This window comes from Toxorhynchites rutilus, chromosome 3, assembly GCF_029784135.1.
Source record: "Toxorhynchites rutilus septentrionalis strain SRP chromosome 3, ASM2978413v1, whole genome shotgun sequence".
NCBI lineage: Eukaryota > Metazoa > Arthropoda > Insecta > Diptera > Culicidae > Toxorhynchites > Toxorhynchites rutilus.
The window spans coordinates 20,077,963-20,100,499 of NC_073746.1; the positions used below are offsets into that span (position 1 = coordinate 20,077,963).

General features: G+C 40.6%; 3 protein-coding genes and 2 pseudogenes across 3 annotated transcripts; 3 read left to right on the forward strand and 2 right to left on the reverse strand.

Annotated features, from left to right (window-relative positions):
- Positions 1-248: 248 nt before the first annotated feature.
- On the reverse strand, positions 249-3,203 carry LOC129772935 (uncharacterized). The gene has a single exon (XM_055776469.1). It carries the CDS (start codon positions 3,201-3,203, stop codon positions 249-251), a length of 2,955 nt encoding a protein of 984 aa, XP_055632444.1.
- A 2,469-nt stretch (positions 3,204-5,672) lies between these two features.
- On the forward strand, positions 5,673-8,075 carry LOC129777969 (uncharacterized; annotated as a pseudogene).
- LOC129772936 (uncharacterized) lies at positions 6,632-8,305 on the reverse strand. Its single transcript, XM_055776470.1, has 2 exons — positions 8,286-8,305; positions 6,632-8,226 (listed from the first exon to the last, which is right to left on the reverse strand). Exons 1-2 carry the CDS (start codon positions 8,303-8,305, stop codon positions 7,092-7,094), a joined length of 1,155 nt encoding a protein of 384 aa, XP_055632445.1. The 3' UTR covers positions 6,632-7,091.
- An 8,461-nt stretch (positions 8,306-16,766) lies between these two features.
- LOC129779201 (uncharacterized) lies at positions 16,767-18,286 on the forward strand. The gene is made up of 2 exons (XM_055786513.1): positions 16,767-16,860; positions 16,928-18,286. The coding sequence occupies exon 2, from the start codon at positions 17,155-17,157 to the stop codon at positions 17,797-17,799; it is 645 nt and encodes a 214-aa protein (XP_055642488.1). The 5' UTR covers positions 16,767-16,860; positions 16,928-17,154; the 3' UTR covers positions 17,800-18,286.
- LOC129772937 (putative nuclease HARBI1) lies at positions 18,182-19,608 on the forward strand (annotated as a pseudogene).
- The last annotated feature ends 2,929 nt before the right edge of the window (positions 19,609-22,537 follow it).

The window sequence follows — 22,537 nt, forward strand, 5'->3', positions numbered from 1 at the left end:
TCAGAAAACGTGTGCAATTGAAGAATGGCGTTTGGTAGGAAAGCGCAGCGTTGTATGCGATATGAGGAAATCAATGGCAAATGTTGATGATATTTGTCCCAACTTTCCTGAATATTCTTGGGAACAGGCTCGTCCCAAGAGCAAGATAATAACCACAAATTCTGCATAAGGATTTTGGCTCTCACAACTATGGGCGCTATTAATCCTAGCGGATCGAACAGTCTGGCGATCGTGGATAAAATGCTACGCTACGTTGATGATTCATTGTTGTGACGAATGTTCGAATCGAATCGGAGCATATCAGTCCCTGGTTCCCATGTAACTCCTAGAGCCTTCACCGTCTCATCGGGACTAAAATGCAAAGCCGACAGTGTTCCAATTTGGTCAACGTTTAATCCTTGCAACACCTCCAATTTGTTCGAAGCCCATTTGCGGAGCGTGAATCCGCCTTTGTTGAGAAGTTCACTTAATTCGTTCCGAAGCTGTATCGCTTCTTCCACCGATTGTGCACCACCGATAAAGTCATCGACGTAGAAGCATTTCTGTAACGCTGGACGACCAAGTGAGTATGGTTCGCCTTCATCATTTGCCAATTGCTGGAGACTACGAGTTGCTAGAAAAGCCGAAGGAGCTAGACCGTAAGTCACGGTTAATAATTCGTATGCTTGAATTGGAGAATCCTCAGAAAATCTCCACAGTATGCGCTGCAGTGGTACGTCATCAGGATGAACCAAGATCTGACGGTACATTTTAGCTATGTCACCGACAAGGGCCACTTGAAACGTGCGGAATCGTAGAATGATATTTAACAAGTCGTCTTGGACTACTGGGCCCACACACAGAGCATCGTTGAGCGAGAATCCTGTAGATGTCTTTGCCGAGCCATCAAACACCACGCGTACTTTTGTGGTCTTACTAGCTTCCTTCACGACGCAGTGATGAGGCAAGTAATATTGCTTTTCGTTGGCATATTCTCTTTCTACCAGCCGCATATGCCCTAGAGTGAGGTAATCGTGCATGAATTTATGGTATTCAGTTCGTAATTCAGAGTTTTGTTTCAATCTTTTTTCGAGTAATTCAAAGCGATGAATGGCAGTGGCTTTTGAATGGCCTAGCATAGACTCGAAATCTGGCTTCTTGGGCAAGCGAACAATGTATCGCCCTTCCGTGTTGCGTTCAGAGGTCGATTGGAATAAGGTTTCACATTGTCGCTCTTCGATCGAGAAATTGTCTTTGTTGAGTAACTCTTCGCATTGCCAAAATCGTTCGATAGAGTCCTCCAGTGAGAGCATAGATATCTCGACAATATTGGAATTGTACGTTGGTGTATTTGCGTTGGCGGAGCCTGCGATAATCCATCCAAACACACTGTCCACGAGTAGGGGAAGTTCAGTGCCTAGCTCAATACGCGCTGAATGAGGAAAGAAAGAATAGAAGTGTTTGATTCCCAACACCATGTCAATGGGCTGTGATTTGTTGAATTGTGGATCTGCAAGAACCAAATCGCTTGGGATTTTCCATCCAGTTAATGAAACGTTCTGGGACGGAATGTTTCCAGTGACTTTGTCCATTATCAGGAACTCAACTCCGCAAGAGAATTCTTCTTTTCTCGATTTTATTTCTGTGAAAACAGATTCACGAACTACTTTGGACATTTTACCCGCTCCTTGTATAGTGACATTCACTTTTGCTCGCTTCAGTTTCAGAATTTGTGCCATTCGATCAGTAATCAGGTTTGGCTGGGAGGCGCTGTCCAATAGTGCACGCGCTAGATGATCGTGTCCGTAGGCATCAACGATTTTTACGACAGCTGTTAATAGAAAAACGTTTTCAGAAGTTTGTTTTACAGGTGTACAATTGACTATGTTCGGTGTAGTTTCGGTGGCTGTGACCGATATTTGTGACGAATCTGGTGCATTAGACGGGACTGGTAGGGACCCAGTTCTCGTGAACGATTCTGGCCTCGCAGAATCTCGGTTTCCAGGTTGATTAGTAGAGCTCTCACGGATGCCGGGATGTAATAACGTGTGATGTCGACGGTTACATAATCGGCAACTGAAACTGGATGGGCAGTTGCGAGCCATGTGATCCTTTCGCATACAATTATGGCATAATCGTTTCGTTGCGACAAATTGTTGGCGTTCAGAAGGGGAAAATCGATTGAACTTTTGGCATTTCACTAAGCAATGCGGCAGATTACACGCCGGACATTTATCGGTAGAAGTGGCGGTAGATGTGTAAGAAGAAAGTCGAAACGGTGCTGACTTTTTCGGTTGGTGTGCTGTGTTCGTGGAACTTGTAGATGCGTTATGATTATTCACAGATATTGATTCCAGCACTCTGATTCTACGCTGGAGAAATTGAACAAGACAAGTATAATTCGGCTCTTCCTCACGCGAAGCATGGTCCTCCCACGCTTTCAGTGTTTCCTCTGGCAACCTGGTACACAAAAGGTGCTCAAGAATTGTGTTCCAAGTGTCGGTTGGTTCTTCTAGTTGATGCAAAACTTTAATATGACGTTCGAACTCGTCTACTAGTACATGAAGGGTAGTCGCTGATTCCTTTTTGACCACCTGTATGTCGAAGAGTGCCTGCAGGTGTCTCTTCTTTAATAAGTAGTCGTTAGAGTATCGAGATTTCAAACTGTGCCAAGCTAAATTATAGTTAGCAGAACTAATCGCTATCGACTCAATCAATTGAGCTGCTTCACCTTTGACCGCAGCCTTCAAATAGTGAAACTTCTGTATTTCTGGTACGTCGGGGTTGGAGTGGATCAGTGCTAAGAATGTGTCGTGAAATGCGAGCCAATGCATATAATCTCCATTAAACTCGGGAAGTGTTATCGTCGGCAATTTGATTCCGGAGAGAGTGGAGTTAGTGCGTGCAGATTGAGGGATGCGAGAGTTATCAGTAAGTGGAGAAGACAATTTAGAAAGAAGATTCGATTTTATTAGAAAAAGTCGAGATTCTATACCAGCGTGAATCTCTTCATGCTCTCTCCTACCTTCACCTTCCTCTTCCAGCTCCACTAAACTTTCCTGGACATCTTCCAGCTTTCTCCATAGCTCACCTAAGCGTTCAATCCTCAGCTGCACCTGTGGTAGATCTCTGTCCTCGTTGAAATTTGCCACGAATGCCTCTGCCCGACCCAACGTTGCAATCAAGGTGCTTCGTCGCGAGATAAGCTGCTCTGCACTCGCCATCGTTGATACTCGAACAGATTTTTCGAATTATCCTGGCGATAAAAAGACCAAGGTAGGCCGGACAAACAAATTATAGCAACTTGGAAAGGTGCTCACCTGTTCCAAGGCAATGAAATGCCTTGTACAATGTATTGAAGAAATCCTTCGATTCTCGGTTGAATAGAAAATCCTTTTTGAATTTCAGCACGCTGTCTCGTAAACGTAGAGTAAAACGAGCCCACACTCCGCTGTATCACTAACAGGTTGAAGGCAGCTGCAGTTGAACTCGATGATCCAGAACCGCAGTATCGAAAATCCAAGAAAAAATTGGAAATCTAAAGGGTATCTGTTGCACCCTGCGAGGATAATTGGACAGGTCTTTACCTTGTATCCTTATACAAAAGGCCTTGTACTATTGTATAAAATCCTCTCAAATGGCGATGGCTTTCAATAGCTGGACAATCGATGTTGTTGAAGTGGACAATTGTCTGAATTGTCCGAAGTCCTTTGAAAGGGTCCTTTCACGGCAGTTTCAAAGGAAACAAAGGATTCAAAGATCCTGGTCACGGCACCAAATGTTTTATTCACTTTTGAAAAACTTGGACAACCTACGTTGTGTTTAACTATTTGTATTTTTGAATCTACTCGGTTGAGATGTTAAAGTCCAACTGAACTAGATGGTCGGGCAGCTATCCTCAACAACTCTGTTTAAGAAAGTGTTGCCATAATCTCCATTGGTTTTCGCCTATACTACAACTGCGCCCACTCACGGGCGAAAAATGCCTTGAAATGTTTCAGACTTATCGTTTTCCTGAACACTGTCCTTTGTATGAAATACCAAATTACACTTCAAATTTTTCACGTCGTGATACATCATCTGGTGGATTAGCAGTGTATGTGAAGAATGGATTATATTATAATATTAAAAAAAATGTTTCTAATGATGGAATGCACCTAATTCATATAGAACTGAAAATAAATGGATTGTTATATGATGTTTTAGGAGTGTACAGGCCACCATGCTTCGACTTCAACCAATTTCATGACGTACTAGAGAACTCATTGTCAACTCGTAATTCACACCCTTGTTTTATTGTGGGAGATATAAACATTCCAATAAATTTATCTAATAATAACATTGTTCGTCGTTATGAAAATCTACTAGCATCATATGATTACATCTGTACGAATACGTTCACGACTTGCCCAATCAGTAATAATATATTGGATCACTGCATTGGACGAAAACGAGACCTTGATCGTCTACAAAATGATACAATTTATACAGATATCAGTGATCACTTAATAATTGTCACGTCTTTTAAAATGAGCAATTCCAGAGAGCATGTGATTTTAACCAAAAAAATAACTGATACAAACAAACTTAATCGATTATTCACTCAGTTCATAAATGATTTTGTCTGTGTCGAAGATGTTAATGAATCCATTATAGCCATAACATCTGCTTATAATGACATATTGAAACATCGCATTCAAAAGTGAACGAGTTAATATTAAGGTCAAACATTGTCCTTGGCTTGATTATTATACTTGGCAATGGATAAAACTCAAGAGCAAATATTTGATAAAAGTGAAGAAAAATCCCAATAACAACCACTTCAAAGAAATGTTGATACACGTCACTAAAAAAGCTGATTTTGCTAAACGGAAATGTAAAAGTGAATATTTAAAAAAAAAATTTGAGGAAGTTTCTAGTGCCAAAATATGGAAAAATATGAATCAAATAACGGGTAGAAAGAAACAAGATTCCAATATTGAGCTCAAACATAATGATAATAAGACATCAAATAACTTAGAAATTTGTGAGATTTTTAATAAATACTTTTCTAGTATTGGAGAAAATCTAGCTAAAAGTATTCCTAGAAATAATTTCATCTCCGTGACCACTGCACATTATCTAGAACGAACTGTTTTCCTTAACCCTACTGACGATTTAGAGGTTGCTTCCCTGATAAATAATTTAAATACCAGGAAGAGTTGTGGACCAGATAACCTTTCTGCAATTATTATCAAAAATAACCTAAACGCATTTTCAAAAATATTCACTGAACTTTTCAACCAAATACTGAGGCAAGGTAAATATCCTGACTGTCTGAAAGTAGCAAAAGTAATTCCTGTTTTCAAAGCAGACGATGAGTCTGATCCGTGCAATTATCGACCCATCTCCACACTGTCAAAAGTTAATAAAATATTTGAGAAACTATTAGTAAATAGACTGGTCAGTTTTCTGACTAAATTCAATGTTTTGTACAAGTTCCAGTATGGCTTTAGAAAAGGATGTAGTACTTCTACTGCAATAACTGAGCTAGTGGAATTTTTGATAGACAAAATTGATAACAGAAGTATTGTTGGTGGCCTATTTATTGACTTGAAAAAAGCATTCGATACCCTGAACCGCAATATATTGTCGCCACAGCACTATCTTGGAATTCGTTCGTCAGTTCAACGAACGAAATTTCCAACGAACGACATGTCAAATAACCAACCGATGTCATGAGCAGCAGGCCAGTCGATGTGCTGATATTCAGTTTGTTTTTGTTTACTTTCTAAAAAAGCAAAATATTTCGAAGTAGTTTGCGATTAGAAGCATTTTCGGTTAGTTTTGCTCTACAATCTGTTCCAAAAGTCATTATTGAAGACGTAATTGAAGGTAAAATTTGTCTGCTTAGTTGAATGCTGAAATTATTGAACCATTCAAATTACACACATTTCAGATGGCCGATATAATCATTCATTCCGTTCGCCAACAACAGGCCAGTCCTGGAACCGTATACCACGCCCTTTATGGACACTACTTTTTGGGTATTTTGGGTATAAATATGTCCACTATTTATGGTTGGATTCAAAAGTTTGAAAGCGAGGGACTTTACCGAAGGAAAAAACGAGCTCAGGTCTTCAAAAAGTTCCAGTCGGAAATGCGACAATGGTTGGTGGAGCTTTATTGCAAGCATCCTCTTTTATTTTTGGACGAAGCCAAGGAGATGGACATTTCCAGATGACAATAAGTACTTCATCCGTCTGTACTATTCTGCACGAGGCAGGCCTGTCGTGGAAAACCATTGAGAGAAGAGCTATTCAAATTCGTATGGAAGAAATAGTGCGGTTTGTGAATGAGCTCCTCGCCATACCATGGGATATTTTCAATTTAGTTTTCCTCGATGAGGTGAGTATTGACAATAGGGGCACGTTACGTCAGAAGGGATATGGTGTCGTAGGAAAAAAGTTAATTTTCAGAGGAGAATTTTGTCGCCGTGCTCGTTCATCGTTCTTATGTTTCCTTGGCGCTGATGGAATCCTGGATAGTTTCTGGACTGAAGGCACTTTTAACAGGCTAAAGTTTTTCGAATGCTGCCGAGAGTTTGCCTTGCGGAATCCTAAGGTTCAAAGATATCCAGGATTCCATTCAGTATGGATCATGGACGGTGCGAGGATTCATTGCGACGCTAATCTCATTCGCTATCTTCGATCCATTGGGATCATACCCATATTCCTTCCGGCGTACTGCCCCTTTTTCAATCCCATCGAGGTGATCTTTGGCCTCGTGAAAAAACGTCTTCAGAGAGTACACCGGGAAGGTGAACAAATTCTGGCTGAAGTATGTGAAGCTATGAACTACTTCAAAGTTTATCCTTGCCAGAAACTGTTTGAACACTGTGGATACTTCCCTGGAGGATTTTTCAGCCCTGAGAAAGGCTTAACGCAAGATCCAAATGAGGTCGATTTGAATATTGTTCCCAATTAATATAAGAGCAAGTTTTGAAACGTTTACTGTTAACAATAATGAACTATCTGAAACAAATAAATAAAACTCATGAAGACCGTGAAACTATTGCAAATAAAACTTATTTTATTTATTCAAAACCGTAAAATCAAAACAAGAAAAACACTTTAAGAGTGATCAACATCGGGACAATCAGTTACTTTCTCCGCCAACACTTGGCTCACTTCGGACTCTTCTGGTCGGATTGCTGATTGCACTGCGGTGATAAAATCTCCAGCGGCTAATCCTTTTGTTATCATTGCTTCGAGCTTGCGGGAAACGTTGTTAAGTATTCCAAGTGCTGCTGAAATTTCTTCCCTTATTTCAGCCGCTTCTTTCACCCAACCAGCATTCACAGTATGAGCCACTGTGACACCCCGATGTACTGACTGCAGGCGGGCTGCTTCTGACACATTTGTCCATCGGAAGTATTTGGCGAGCTCCAAAGGCGGTGCGGGATCAATTTTCAATTGCTCTTGCTTGTGAGCAGGCGAAGAGTGGATGAAGTTGGCCCACAACATCCACGAGCTTTGATGTCCCTCTAAATCCAAGTGAGTTTCCTTAAGCTCTTTAGCCAAAGCAGCACAATCACGGGTCGAGTGGGCTCCGGCTCGGTCTGAGTTTGTTGGCGTAATGAGCGTCTTCAGTACCATTTGGTGCTGGGCATGCGTCTCCACGTTGGTCGCATATGGATGCACAAAAACTTTGATGTTTTTATCCTTCCATGTAGCAAGGATTCGTGGAGTGATGGCAGAAACATTGTAGGTCTTCCTTTTGGTCGTGTCATGCAGAATGATGAATCGTTCAATGTCTTCTTCATCTGGCATTTGCTTCTCAGACCATGTCGGAACGTCATTGTCAAAATCAACTTGCCGAGATACGTGTTTCTTTGCAAGTTTCCACATGAATCCGATCACTTCCGGCACTGTATCTCCACCGACATTCATGGTTCCGATTTCTCGAGGGCGCATTTGACTGCGAAAAAGTCGTCGAAGAAAGGTCCCTTTAAAGAAGAATTCCAAACTCTTCGCAGCATCATCTGGCAACAAAGTCACATCATTTTCCTCGGATGCACCACTTTCTTCGTTTTCAGCTTCCTCCGTCGTATTATCGGGCAACAATGAGAATTCGACATTCTTCGAGTTCCCATCGTCAGAGACCTGGGTCGTATCCAACAAGGATTTCGAGAATCTGAAAGTTCCCGACGATCCAGCCACCGGAGATCCCGCTGTTTCCTGCTCCAGGAACTCTATTCCGTCGTAGCTGCAAATAGTTCAATTCTGTTGAAGATCATCCTATTTTTTTAATAGTTTGTTACTTACTTGTCCTTGTTATTATCCATGTTAAACTGGAACTGGAGGATTAATGTTCTTCAAGCATTTTTTTTTATTTACCACAACGAGGTGAAACAACGAAAATGTAAACAACAACAATAACGTTGAGGTAAACAACTAACCATGGTGCACCAATCCATGCAGGTTGTTTTGTTTGTGGTAGTCGTCTTTTTATTGTACAAGATCAATAAATGTCAACAGATGAGCATTTCGCATAAACATTCATAGTGTAAAAAGAAGATTTTGCTACGTTTTTTTAGCTGCATGAGTTTTGATTAAAAAAATCTTAATTCCGTTGCTTAAAAGCAAAATTTGAGAGTAATCAAAAATAATTGCCGTTTTTCATGCTTGAAAGAAGGACTACCATGCATCTAGAAACTATGGAACTTCGTTAGTCAAACGAACGATGTTCGCTTCCAATTTTTCTCCGGATGGCCGATATATCTTCTATCATTTCATGCATCAATGACGATTTGCAGATACTCACGAGATATTTTGACACAAATTTGCTTTCACTAAATCCATCGAAGACCAAATACATGGTGTTCCATTCTCCGAGGAAGAAAATTCCTTTGCATGACAGCCCGTCACTTGGGTCTGTAGTTATCGAAAAAGTACCCAGCTTCAAATATTTAGGATTGGTGTTGGATCCCACGCTTTCATGGGGAAATCAAATAGATTTTGTTTGAAGGAAGGTTGCATCTTTATGTGGTATCATGTATCGTGTTAGTAAATTTGTGTCTCGAAATGCCCTTTTGACTTTCCATCATGGTTGTATTCATTCCCATTTGCAGTATTTAATAATCGTTTGGGGTCATGCTTGTAAATCCAAGCTTAAAAAATTACAAGTATTACAAAACAGATGCTTAAAAATAATTTTTAACTTGCCGCAGTTATATTCCTCCTTTCAACTGTATACAAACGCGTCGCACAGAATTCTCCCTTTACGTGGTCTGTGCAAGTTGCAGTCTTGCTTGTTTGTATACGACGTGATTAAAAATCAGAATATGCTTTGTAACCTCATTCTACCGACCACAACTCATGAGCACAATACTCGGTATGCTCATAATCTAATGCGTTCGAGAACCTTCACAAATCTAGGGCAAATGCGAATTTCTTTCTACGGTCCATCTGTGTACAATGCCCTACCGGATCGTCTGAAAAGGTTGAATAATCGACTGTTATTTAAAGCCAGTTTTTAAGGGATCCCTTAAAAACCAGAAAAAAAACCAGTTTTTAAGGGATCCCTTCAAAGGAACATAGTTCCACTGGGTACATCCCTACAGAATATTAGTAAACAATGCTTATCACACACACCTTAACATGAACTGAACTAAAACTGTGTTAATATCTGTGGTTTTGTTTTTTGTTTTTTGTTTTGCAGCTACCAATTTTTATTTGCTTGTGTTTCTATTGTCCCAAAAAAAAACAAAAAGGAGCCCATTACCAGGGGGCTCTGTGCGAGCTCTTTGGTGTGGGGGTGTGTTGGTGGGCCTATAAAAAAAAATAAAAAAAAATTAAAAAAAATAAAAAATCGAACAAACTGGATCCGTAGCGGATATTGTGAAACCTGTGCATCATCGTAATGTGCGTTCGGCCGTAAATATTGCTGCTGTTGCTGCCAGTGTGGAGGATGACCCGAATGTTTCGATTCCACGGCGTGTTCAGCAATTGGGCTTGTCAAACACATCATTGTGGCGAATTTTGCATTTGGACTTGCACCTACATCCATATAAAGTCCAACTGGTACAAAAATTAGAGCGTGGTGACCATGGAATGCGTCGGGCATACGTCGATTGGGTGAACGAACAACAGCAGCAAAATGCTGAATTTTCGCATCAAACTTTCTTCAGCGATGAGGCACATTTCGAGCTCGGTGGCTATGTGAACACCCAAAATTTCCGTATATGAGGCTCAGAAAATCCACACGTGTTTGTTGAGAGGCCATTGCATCCGCCAAAAGTCACTGTTTGGTGCGCATTATGGTCTGGTGAAGTCATCGGGCCGTATTTCTTTGAGAATGAGGACGGCGAGACGGTAACTGTGAATGGTGAGCGCTATGGCCGCAATGTTAACCGATTTTTTTTTTGCCACAAATTGAAGATATAGATACGGATGACATGTGGTTTGAGCAGGACGGCGCCACGTGCCACACAACACGACCGAACATGGCCATATTGCGAACGAAATTTGAGGGACGCATAATTTCGCGTTTTGGTGATGCCGATTTGAACCCGCTAGACTTTTTTTTGTGGGGTTATGCGAAAGACCGTGTCTATGCCAACTCTCCGCAACCTCTTGAACATTTGAAAGACAACATTCGTGAAGTTATGACCGAGATACCGCCCCATATGTGCCGAAAAGTCATCGAAAATTACCTGTTCCGGATCAAGATATGCGAGGAAGCCCTAGGTGGACATTTGAATGATGTTGTATTTCACACAGAATGGCAAAAACCAAACTTTAATTTGAAATAAAAGTTTCATCTAAATTCGAATTCTAAGTGTGTTTTATTTCAATTTACTTTCGGAATTTAAAGTTGGAAAACCCTGTATAAAGAAACATAAACTGTATGTTTCTATTTATACTGATTCATTTTGAATCAGTGGGTGTAAATTTCACCCTGAATGCCGCCAATCAAATTAAAAGTGAAAAATTCCTACTCCAAGCTTCATAATAATAAAACCATTTTCCTACCCCAAATCGAATAGTAATACCAGACTCCTTCAAAAAAAAAAGATCTCCACTTAATTTTCCTTGGAAATCGTCTAAAAAAAGAAACGTAACTCTAGACACAAAAATATTCAAATATCACCTAAACCGTCGCACTTCCCCAGTAGCACGTGTTCTCGATTCGCTGCGCTCAGCGCTGCCTGGCCAGCTCCAGCATTTTGGTTTTTTTTCCTCCGGTGCTACACTGGAAACCAAAAATCACGAGCCGCACACCGCAAGCCTTCTGGACAGCTATGATTACAGCCCAAAGTGACTGTTGGAATGTGGAATCGCTCCCGTCGGGAAGCTGCCATCCGCAACCGTGCGGGATTTTCGAAAAGAGCTCTGCTCTGCTTTACTACTTCGAAATCCGCTGGAAACATGTTATTAGCATGTTTTCGCAAAGCCTAAAAGGCCCCCGAGGAAAGTAGCGGCGCTGCTGCCGTTCTTCGCGCGCGAGGGAGAGAAAGAGATTAATTTCAACCAGTTTTTTTTTATTCCACAGCTTGTGTTTTATTTCACTTTTTTTTATTCATTATGTATTTCTTTAGTGGGCGAACTCTGTCCACTGCATGAAATGCATTCAACCTTCTGTGGCCGGTTGTTTCTAAACCGGATTCCACCGAGTGCAAAGTCAAAATCTGTCGTGATAAGCTAACAGTTCGGGAACGTATTTGGCCGTTGGGAACCCGACGGAAAGTAGTTATTACCAAAGAATTGTTGAAATTGAGTTGTAATTATGAAATATTCAATTGTGACCGCGTACAGGTTTTGTCAGGTTAAAACTATCTGATAGCTATCTGCCTGAGGCAAATATCTAACGACCAAATCTGCCATCATTCATACCGAGAAAACAGAAACAAAATCGAACAAATCCAGAATGCTACTGATATTTAGTGTGATAAATTGCATCTTTCGGCATTGTTGAAAGGTACGACTTGTGCGCAGGTCGATACTATCGGCAGCGACTTCCTTTTCCAGGGTCCATTCATAAAAGTGCACTTGTTGCTGGATCCGCGTTTGATTTTTTTTTTTTTGTTCCTTAGTTTATTTTGGTTCGCTTTTTTTTTCTACCGCTGATTCGGATTTATTGGTTCCCTCAAAGAACTACCTTTTTCCGCTTCATTAATTGCGGTAAAATACGTTTCTTTTGTTCCAAGCCCACTTCTGTGCTGTTCCGTTTTTTCCTTCTTGGGTCTTGTGTCTTGTTGTTGCGATTTCTTTCTTTCGCTTTCGATTAAACCATCGCCAATCGATTATCCTACGCCGGTTGAGATAACTGGGATACTCGGAGGATAGCAAAGGGCCAAATTCACCTGCTCCGGTGCAATCGATCTTTCCGTGAATTTGTCTGCACCGATTCGCGCACGTTAGCATTTCCAGCTCATTCGACTCATCCGGTCGCGATTAGGCGCGTTCTGAACCTTTGTGAAAGGAACCAAATGAAAATAATGCATCAAATCTCGCGGCCTGGTGGTAGAAGAAACGAACCGTTCTCAGTTTTCACGTCAGCTAGACCATAACTCAAACCACCATCCGAGACGAAAGTGTTAGTCCTTTATTCCGAGGCCATTCGAAGAAGTGTAGTTTTGTATCTTGGCGACGGCGGTGGGGACAATCCAGCCGACCATAAATCAAAAAGCCAACAATTAAATAGATTCCCCCTTCGCGTCCCGATTTCGCTTCACATTTGCACACTCACACGACGCTTCCAAATCCCTCGGGGTGATCTAAAATATCAATTACGGTCCAATAAATTGAAAATCTCCACTCAATGGTTCGATCGGACAGCCCCGACCGATCGGCTCGGGGAGATAAATCGCCCCAGCATTTGTCCACACACTCGTAACCTGTCAGAGAGCCGTTGCGCTGTGCAGGGCTGCGTCGACTTCGTCGGTGGACACCGGTGGACAACCTGTGGACCCCGATGGGGTCCACACGCCTAGACCGTGTCGACCTGTTCTTTTCCGTGGTGCATAGCAAACAATGCCATTATAAATTCAAAAGCTCTCCGAAACCGGGAATAGTATGCATTATTGATCGCGCCGTGTGTGAAATTTATTGCGTGCGCCGCAATGGTCGAGTGGGGTAAACTATGCACCACTCACCACTGGGCAATAGGTGCCAATCGTTTGCCGGGACAGAGTGTAGCCCTAATGAACTACAAAGTGTACCCAAATGTGTAGAGAAAAAAAAACGCGATATTTGTCGATGGATAATGCGACTATGCGACGGAAGGGTGAAATGTATTGTACAGACTATCGAATTTTTTGTTATCTATCTATATATATAAAAAAAAGAGTTTGGTTCCTTTAAACTTATGTAACTGAGCCTGTAAAAATAAACGATTTAAAAAAATATATATAAAAATGGATTTCTGTCTGTCTGTCTGTCTGACTGTCTGTCTGTCTGACTGTCTGTCTGATTCTTATGGACTCGGAAACTACTGAACCGATCGACGTAAAATGTTGTATGTAGGGGTTTTTGGGGCCGGGGAAGGTTTTTACGATAGTTTGAGAACCCTCCCTCCTCTCTAAGGAGGGGTTGCCATACAAATGATACACAAACTTCTGCATAACTCGAGAACTAATCAAGCAAATAGAGCCAAATTTGGGATGTGAGGGTTTTGACGTAGGACTACGTCTAACCGGAAGATATAGGGGGTGAAATGGAAATCTAGGCACTGAACAAGTAGGAAAAAATGCAAGATTTGGAACGCTTATAACTCGAGCATTTCTCAATAGATCGCAAAGGTTTTTGCATCAATTGATAGGAAATATATCCACGCATCTATCATAACGAATAACATTTCATTGTTCTTGAGATAAATAATTGAATAATTGTGAAATATCAAGCATTGTCCAAATGCACTATGTGCCCATTTTTGATTGGTCCATTTTGTGCTCCTCAAATCGTACCGACCAAAACGGGCAACCAGAGCAGCAGCGAAATAGAATGAAGCACGATTGGAAAGGAAAAAGAAAAAATTGAACGAAACATTGGTCGCAGTCTCACACATGCGTAATTCTCGAGCCAGCCAGTCAGCTTAAAAATCCCCGCTCCGCTGCCGTAACGATCATTCTCATTCAAACCGTACACCACATCGGTTCGCATCACAACACATCAACAAACCAACCCAAGCAGCCATTCCTGGACATGGTAAAGGAGGAAAAGTGAAGGGAAAGGCAAAATCCCGCTCGAACGGTGTTGATCTGTAGTTCCTCGCAAGGGTAGCTAGGCCGAGCGCGTTAGTACCAGTGCACCAGTCCACCTAGCCGGCGTTATATAGTTTCGGCCGCCGAAGTGATCGAGTAAGCTGGCAAAGCTGCTCGCGGCGATAAGAAAACCCGCATTCGGAACAGAACACATTCGGTTCGGTGGACATCAAGACAACAGGCAGTTGCAGCGAGTGGCGAGTGGCAAACGCAATCGCAAAACGGCATCAGGTAGCAGAAGAAAAAAGTTTGTTCTTTATACAAACTGCTTTGGTGGCAAATCCAGAACAAGGCGACATCGAGGGCGTTCGAAATGGTTTTTTTTAAATACCACGAGTACTAAGTTTTCTAAATTGGAACCATTCCATAAAACAAGGCGCTTTTCAGGGCCATTAAACCTTCCAAAAAAGAGTTTAGGAAATACAGTTCAATGCTTTCTAAAACATTATCCAAATAATAACAAAACACAAATTGATTGTTTCATAATTTGTTTGCCAGGATCTGATGAGTATGTGAATTTGGCAGTTGTTCTGAGCTTATTGATAGTTGGGAACTTTCCTGATTATTCAATTTTCACCAATTCTTAAATTGTTCCCAGATTGAAAGTACAGTAATTTACAATTAGTTCGACATTTAGCTAATTGGACGGACATGTAATGCGACTTATTTAGTTGGACATTTTTATAAACATAGAGATCCAAATTATGACCCCACATTGAAAGTCGACACTGTACCACTGTCATCGCAAATGTTCAATTACAGGTTAAAATCGCCTCCAATGCGACACTGAGTGGCGCTTCGGCACGTCGCATTGAATGTAATTTACTGTATAACATGTCACAAAGCTGGATGGGAAGAAATTTTCCAACTGTGGAAGCTGTGGCGAATGGCAATCGCTAAACAGATAGGTTTAGCCGAACAAGATGGGGATATCGAGTGATAACAAAACAATAAACTCTTTAGATTGAAGATAATTTTGTGATCCTGAAAAGGACCCTTTTTAGCCTGCATGTGAATCCAACGAGCGAACAAATCGTAATGAATGTATTTTTTTGCCATCGCTCCCTTTTAACGCTCATTCGTTCGTCTCGTTGGACTCGCCCCTCTGGCTGAGTCTGCCGATTTGTCTCTATCCTGTGAGTGTGTACCGCTAGAGTATAAAACACGCGGACCCCAAAAAAATATCTTATTTTCTTTCAAACCGTAAACCCGTGTGGTTGTACGGCATCGGCATCGTGGACGTAACAAAGGAGGACAAGTTAAGGGAAAGGCAAAGTCTCACTCGAACCGTGTAGGTCTCCAGTTCCCTATTGGTCGCATTCACTGATTGCTCCGCAAGGGTAACTAGGCCGAACGGATTGTTGTCGGAGCACCAGTATACCTAACAGCGATTATAGAGTCGTCGGAGTGCTCGAGTTGGCTTGCAAAGCTGCTCACGACAATCAGAAAACCCGCATCAAGAACAGAGTAGCTTCGGTTCGGCGCTCATCAAGGCAACAATTAGTTTCAGTGAGTGGCAAAGTGTTTCTCCGGCACGTCGCATTAAATGTAATTTACTGAACAACATGTCACAAGCTGGATGGGAAGAAATTTTCCAACTGTGAAAGCTGTGGCGAGTGGCAAACGCAATAGCTAAACAGGAAGGTTTAACCGAACAAGATGGGAATATCGAGTGATAACAAAAACACAACACCAAAGGTTCTTTTCAGAATCATCAACATCAACATTCATAAAGAGTAAACAGTAACAGTAAACTAATCCATTTTTCAGGTAGATAGGTACGTATTCACGTAGGAGAAGAAAATAAAACAATATATTTAAAATATATATTTAACAAAAGCTGTCCCCTTTGTATAGTCCTACGTCACTCCGGTTATGTCCCCGACATTACCCACCCGTCTTTTTCGGTACGAGAAATGTTTCAATGATGGTATGACATCTCTTCCTCCTCTGGAAATGAGAGGGGGTCCCATAAAAATAATGCACATATTTCAACCAAACATGACCAAAAATTTTCGGAAAACTCTGAAGGAAAATGAAAAAGTTCGAAAAGTTCAATTCACATGTGTTCTACAATTACATATTGACAAGCGTTGTTAGTTGATTTGATGTTTGATGTAACGCAATTTATCTTCGTTCGAAAGTGGAAATGGATTTTAATGTGATAAAACGCACTCCTACATCGTCTTCTATCTATATAAATAATAATGGATCGCCGAATGTGTTGATAAGAGCAAAACTCGAGAAAGGAATTACCCGATTTAGGGTTGTCTCCATTCTATCATATTTTCTGTATCGAACATTTATTCCATGTAACGGAGAAACATGTTATTTGCAAGTGGTTGAAAAATCTTGAACGAAAATTGTGTCTGAAAATAATCTGATATTATAATGATGAGTTTTGGTTGAAGTACTAGGAATTTTAAAGTGAAAGGTAAATTCAACGGGGTCGATTAGAAGATCAATCAAAAAACAGTTCTGCGATCGGACCCATGAACTTGCGCTTAGTGAGAAAACGTGAATAAGTTTCTGAAGGGATGAACGTAAACAGTGAGTGAGCTTTTGTTCTGTGATTCAACGAAGTTTTTCACATGCTAGCCGCCTCGATTTAGTGCCTTTTCACCGCAAAAATCCCGGTCAGTGCTGTTGTGATCGCTAACACAGGGAGTAAAGCGAAACCCCAGCTGAATTCTTGTATACCAGCAGCTTTACATTGTTGGATACAGCAACCATCCCCGCCATACTTATTGAGTGCTCATCCTATCATCATTCCGCTACCAAGGACTCACGGAGACACTCGACACGTTTACCAACAGCAACTGACGTTCGACCATGGTGAAAGGCAAAACTACTATTGCTCCAACTGCAAAAGGCAGTGATAGTAATGTCAGTTCCATCAAGTTTCATCACTCGACGATGTGCTGACACGTATGGAGGACCTATTTAAAGTGACCAACAACAAAATCGATTCGTGTATAAAGGATCTGAAAATGGAGATCTTCACACTACGAAGTGATGTACAGCAGATCAAGGAGGAAAGTAAAGGAAAAATCGACCAGCAGGCCGCTTCCATTGAAACAGTTCGTGCTGATGTATCCTACAACACTGAGCGCTTAGCCATCAGTGAAAATGCAAACGACTTACTTGTATCTGGAGTACCGTACGTCAGCTCAGAAAACTTGACCAACATCACGAATGCAATTTCTGTTGCACTTGGTTATACTGAGAGGAATATTCCGCTAGTTCAAGCTAAACGACTCGCACGCTTTCCCATTCAAGCCAATGCCGCTCCGCCGATCATGATACGATTCGCATTCAAATGTGTCCGCGACGAGTTTTATCGCCGTTACCTCTCATCACGGAATCTTTCGCTAACTCACCTTGGCTTCAACATGAATCAACGGATTTTCATCATCGAGAACCTGACGAAGGAAGGACGAAGGATAAAAAACTATGCTGTGAAGCTGAAGCGAAGTGGAAAACTATTCGTAGTATTTACCAGAGATGGATGTGTCTACGTGAAAACCGTCGTGGACGTTGAAGCTGGACCAGTTCGTTCGATACACGAATTATAAACCCTATCCTACATTTTTTTCCCTGCCATAAAAGTGTCCATGAATCCTATCCCGTGTTCCCTTGTTTATTCCTTCATAAAAGTCAATGCTGGAGTTGTTGTTGCCGATGTTGCTGCTGATTGCTGTTGGAAGACACTGCTGAGGGTTGCTGTGAGGACTGTTGTTACTGATTATATCGGTGTTATACTCTTCCTATCTGAGCTTCGTATGAATCACACGAGCTGAATATAATAGCGAATTCGTTTTTGTTCAGTTGCAACCTCAGTGCCGCACTAACTGCTGTCAAAACGTTTTTTTATTCACTCAGTTTCCACCTAGTGTCGCACTTGGTTCGCCCCGAAAGCTGTTAGTTTCGCACTGAGATGTTTCACGGGTTGGCACTCGGGAATCCGATTCCGATTCCGATTTTGGAGAGTATCTGGAAATAGTTATTTCCGGAGAACCTAGGAGCAAAAGAAAGCGTGTCGAAAATGTTGTTACCGACGTAGTGGAAAAACTTTCTGATGAAGAGGTAGTTGTTTTTATTCTGTTTTGAGTTAAAAATCATGAACGAGCAATATTTATTTTTATTTCTAGTTTCGACGTCATTTTCGAATAAATAAAAGCACATCCGAAATTATTATAAATAAATACGAGGAGTCCGAGTTTTATCTTGTCAACACCGGTATTGGACGTATGAACGTTACAGCAAATCAACAAACGCTTTCTTTTTTGTGGTAAGTATTCCGACTTCGTTTTTGGTTTTACAACGGCCTCATTTGTACCTGACCTGGCCATCAAGGATATAGACTAATGTCATGCCAACTCTTAAGACGAGTTGGCATGAAATTCGTCTATAAATTCCATCTCAGCTTTTTCAAAGAGATTTTTCTAAATTTTGTTTGTAGGTTTTGTGCAAATAAAAATTCTTACCGGGAAGTTGCTAGTTTGTTCAATCTTTCGGAATCAACGTTTTTCAAATGCTTAAATAATATTTTGGACTTTTTTTACGATCTCTCCAAATCGATCATCCATTTCCCGGAAGCAATCGCTGAGAAAGAAACGATCGCTGCAGATTTCAGAAGAGTAAGTTTAAATCAGGATGATTTCGATGTAGTTAATATTATATAAAATCTTTTCAGATTGCTGGTTTTTCTAATGTAATGGTGTATTGATGGATGTTACATCTACATTAGAAAGCCGGCAAATAAAATACGTTCAACGTACATCAATCGCCACGATTTACTCTCAATAACGCTCCAGGGAGTATGTGATGCACAAAGAAGATTCCTTGACGTCTGTGTGGGTTCTCCCAGTCGGATACATGACTCGAGAGTATTCTCTTTGTCACCACTCAGCGATGAGCTACCAAGAATTTGCGATGGAAATTATCATCTACTAGGTGACGCTGCTAATCCCCTACGGGAATATTTGCTGACACCGTTCAAGGACTATGGTAATTTAACGCAGAAGGAGCGAAATTACAATTTAAAGCATAGCCAAACTCGAGTGAGGATTGAAAACTGTTTCGGGATTTTGAAACAAAGGTTCCGTCAACTTACCCGACTCGATTTTTTCCACGTTGAGAGAATGTGCAAGTTTGTTCTAGCCTGTTGTACACTTCATAATATGTGCATTGATCACAATGACGAAGCGGATAATCTCAGCGAAACAAATGAAATCGGAAGCAGCCAAATGTCAACCTCCGGTCGAGTGGTCTCTCAAAATATGAGAAATGCTGCTTTGCGTAGACTTGGAGAAATTAAAAGGAATGAAATGGCCGAAGCATTGCTATAACAATAATCGAATAAAACAACATTATATTAAAACTATAACAACTAACGAGTCCTTGATATTGTTGAAGATGAAAGATATCTATTTTTGATTTTCCTGATGCAATGAGCCCTTAACCACTCCTCTGCTGTGGTGTCTTGCCGATTTAATCAAGTGTCCGCTATAAGAGTTTGATATTGACATCGATATTGTTCTGAAATTTATTTTGTCGTCTAAATAACGAAAATTCTCTGTTATTTCTCTGAACAAAATGAAATAAAACTTAATAAGACAAAATGGTTATTATGTTGTAGTCTAAACATTATTATTTAAATGTGCGTATTCGGATATGCAGAAAAATGGAAATAGTAGGAAAAAAATTAATTTGAAAGTTTTTTATATTTTCTTTATAAGCTCTTCTATGCTATTATTCAGCCGGTCTATTTTTCCCATTTTCTCACTGTGTGGTTTTTTTCTTTCTTCCTCTCTAGCTTCTTTTTTTTTACATTCCGCTTTATATGCCTCCAAAAGCTGAGTTGGAACATCTCCTTTTCTGGTTTTCTTCAATGGAGTCGACGTACTGCGTACTGTTTTATCTGAGGGATCGGTCTCACTTATGGATGTGTCCGTCTCTGACTGGCGTTTGCGCCGAATGATCCGAGGAGTCATGATGATTTCGGGCTCCACCGAGTCATCTACTGCCGCTATTTGTCGCATTTCCTTATCATACGGCGTTACAACAATGGAAGAGCCAGATGTACGATTGTTTTTTACGATTTCCTTCGACTTTTTCGCAACAGTCTTGTAACGGTTTTCAATCTGTACCGGCGAAAAAAACACACCAAGCTCGTTTTTTATTTGTTGAGAGATGTTCTCCCACATTTGTCGTTTCGTTTTGAACTTTTTCAGAAGACCAACGCTCTCCATGTTCTGAATATATAGATTCAGAAGAAGACGTGTTTGTTCCTCTGTCCAGGTTACGACCGTTTTCGACGTGCCGGATGGTCCAGGGATACCAAGCTCTGCACTTTCTGTAACTGTGGTTTGAAATCCATAGTGATCAGCAACGTCAGTGTATTTAGCTTGCACCACTGCATTACCTTAAATGTAAATACAAAATAAAATAAATTTCCGTTTCCCCATATCAGCGACATAAACATGAAATTAAACAACGATCATAATGCTTCAAATATCCTGCACGCAGGATTGCACTAACTTATCGAAGTAAAATGGATTCGATTGTTACGAACGTAAAGTTTTTCTTTATTTTTATTGACTTTCCTGTACTCGTGCGCAAAATCCTAACTCGTATACTCGCGCACGGAGTCAAAGACCGAAAATTTGAACTTCTCTGCAATATTACTATTGTGTAATTTTTATGCTTTATTAGTATTTTCTTGAATAAGTGGGTATAATTGAATGAAAAAATATGTTTTTTCATCTTCATTCAGTTTTAATAGTCACCTAGGTCAGCCTCCCCAAAACAGAGTCATTTTTGATAAGCCAACACAAATAACGAAATTCGACTTTTTTCCATAAAAACGTACTAATCGATTGTGGTTCCATTGGTGTAAGAATCAGAACATACCATAATTGCATGCTGGAGACAAAGATATTTTTAACATTTCATTCAGTTGTAGCGTGTTTTACGGGTCTTTTTTGACGTAGGATTACGTCTTTCGGGAACATATTGGGGTACAAATTGAAAAACGAGAATCGATCGCATCGTGAAAAATGTCCAATTTCAAACGCTTATTGCTCATTCATTTCATGATGGATTGATGAGATTTTTACATCAAACTATTTCGGCACTCCATAACAATTTTTCACATTGAATAAAATAGTGTATATCATGTAACTAACTATCGAGATACCCAGATACCCAGTCCTGATTGGTCGAAATAGACGTCATTTCTTTTTCGCGCCCGATTCGATGGCGAACGAGTAGGAGGCGCCTACTTCACACGTACCAAATGATATAAAAGGAAGGAGCATTCGTGGATCTCATCTATTCTTACAACGGACGTGGAACGGACAACAACAATGAATAACGACCTTCTAAATAGTTACCGGATGATAAAGGTTTTGGAATTTCAAGTTTTCATATTTCTAATATTCTTTGTCTCTGTGTTCTTGGTAAACTAAAAATTAATAATAATAAAAAAAAAACTATGGGGCACAAAAAGATTATATAAAAGGACTTTTGGGAACTTCCTGCGACTTATTTTCTTGTCGATATTGTTCAGTCCATATATTATAAGAAAATATCCCCGAAACTGTAACTGTAAAAAATAACCATAAGCCAATGATTAGTTTAAAGTTCACAGTTTACAATTCTTCCACAAGTGTGTATATGTGTAACCATTTTATTTAGCGAATAACTATGCGAAAGTCAAACATTTGTATTTTGATTTAGCACGTATGAATCTAACGACGAATATATCGACGAATAATATATGAATCCGTTCAATCCGGTGACAAAAAGTACTAAAATCAAATGAGAATAGTTCGATAATGGTTCTAAAGGGTGTGTCACATCAAATTGCATCACGGAAAAAACGCTGTAGAAATTTAATTTTTAGGAATTATATCTTCAGCTTTCGCTTATAATCAGATAAGAGTGTATAGATCACGTTGGCCATGCTTCACTGTCAATTTTTCGTAAATTTGGAAAAATGTCGTCGAATGAAAAAGAGCGTCGTGAATTAATCCTGTGCACTCATTTCGACAATCCGGAGTTGTCACATCGGGACATCGGTAAGATGCTGGGAATCGTCCAATCCACGGTCAGCAGAGTACTAAAACGATACTTCGAGAACCTAACCATCGACCGGAAGGTGAAGAACGGCAAAAATGGATGCTCCGTCAGTGAAAAAGATCACAAGCGCGTAGTTAAGCAGTTTAGACGTGATCCGAAAAGTTCGGTCCGGGATGTCGCCAATAAGCTGAATTTGTCAAGTTCATTCGTCCAGCGGACCAAGCAGCG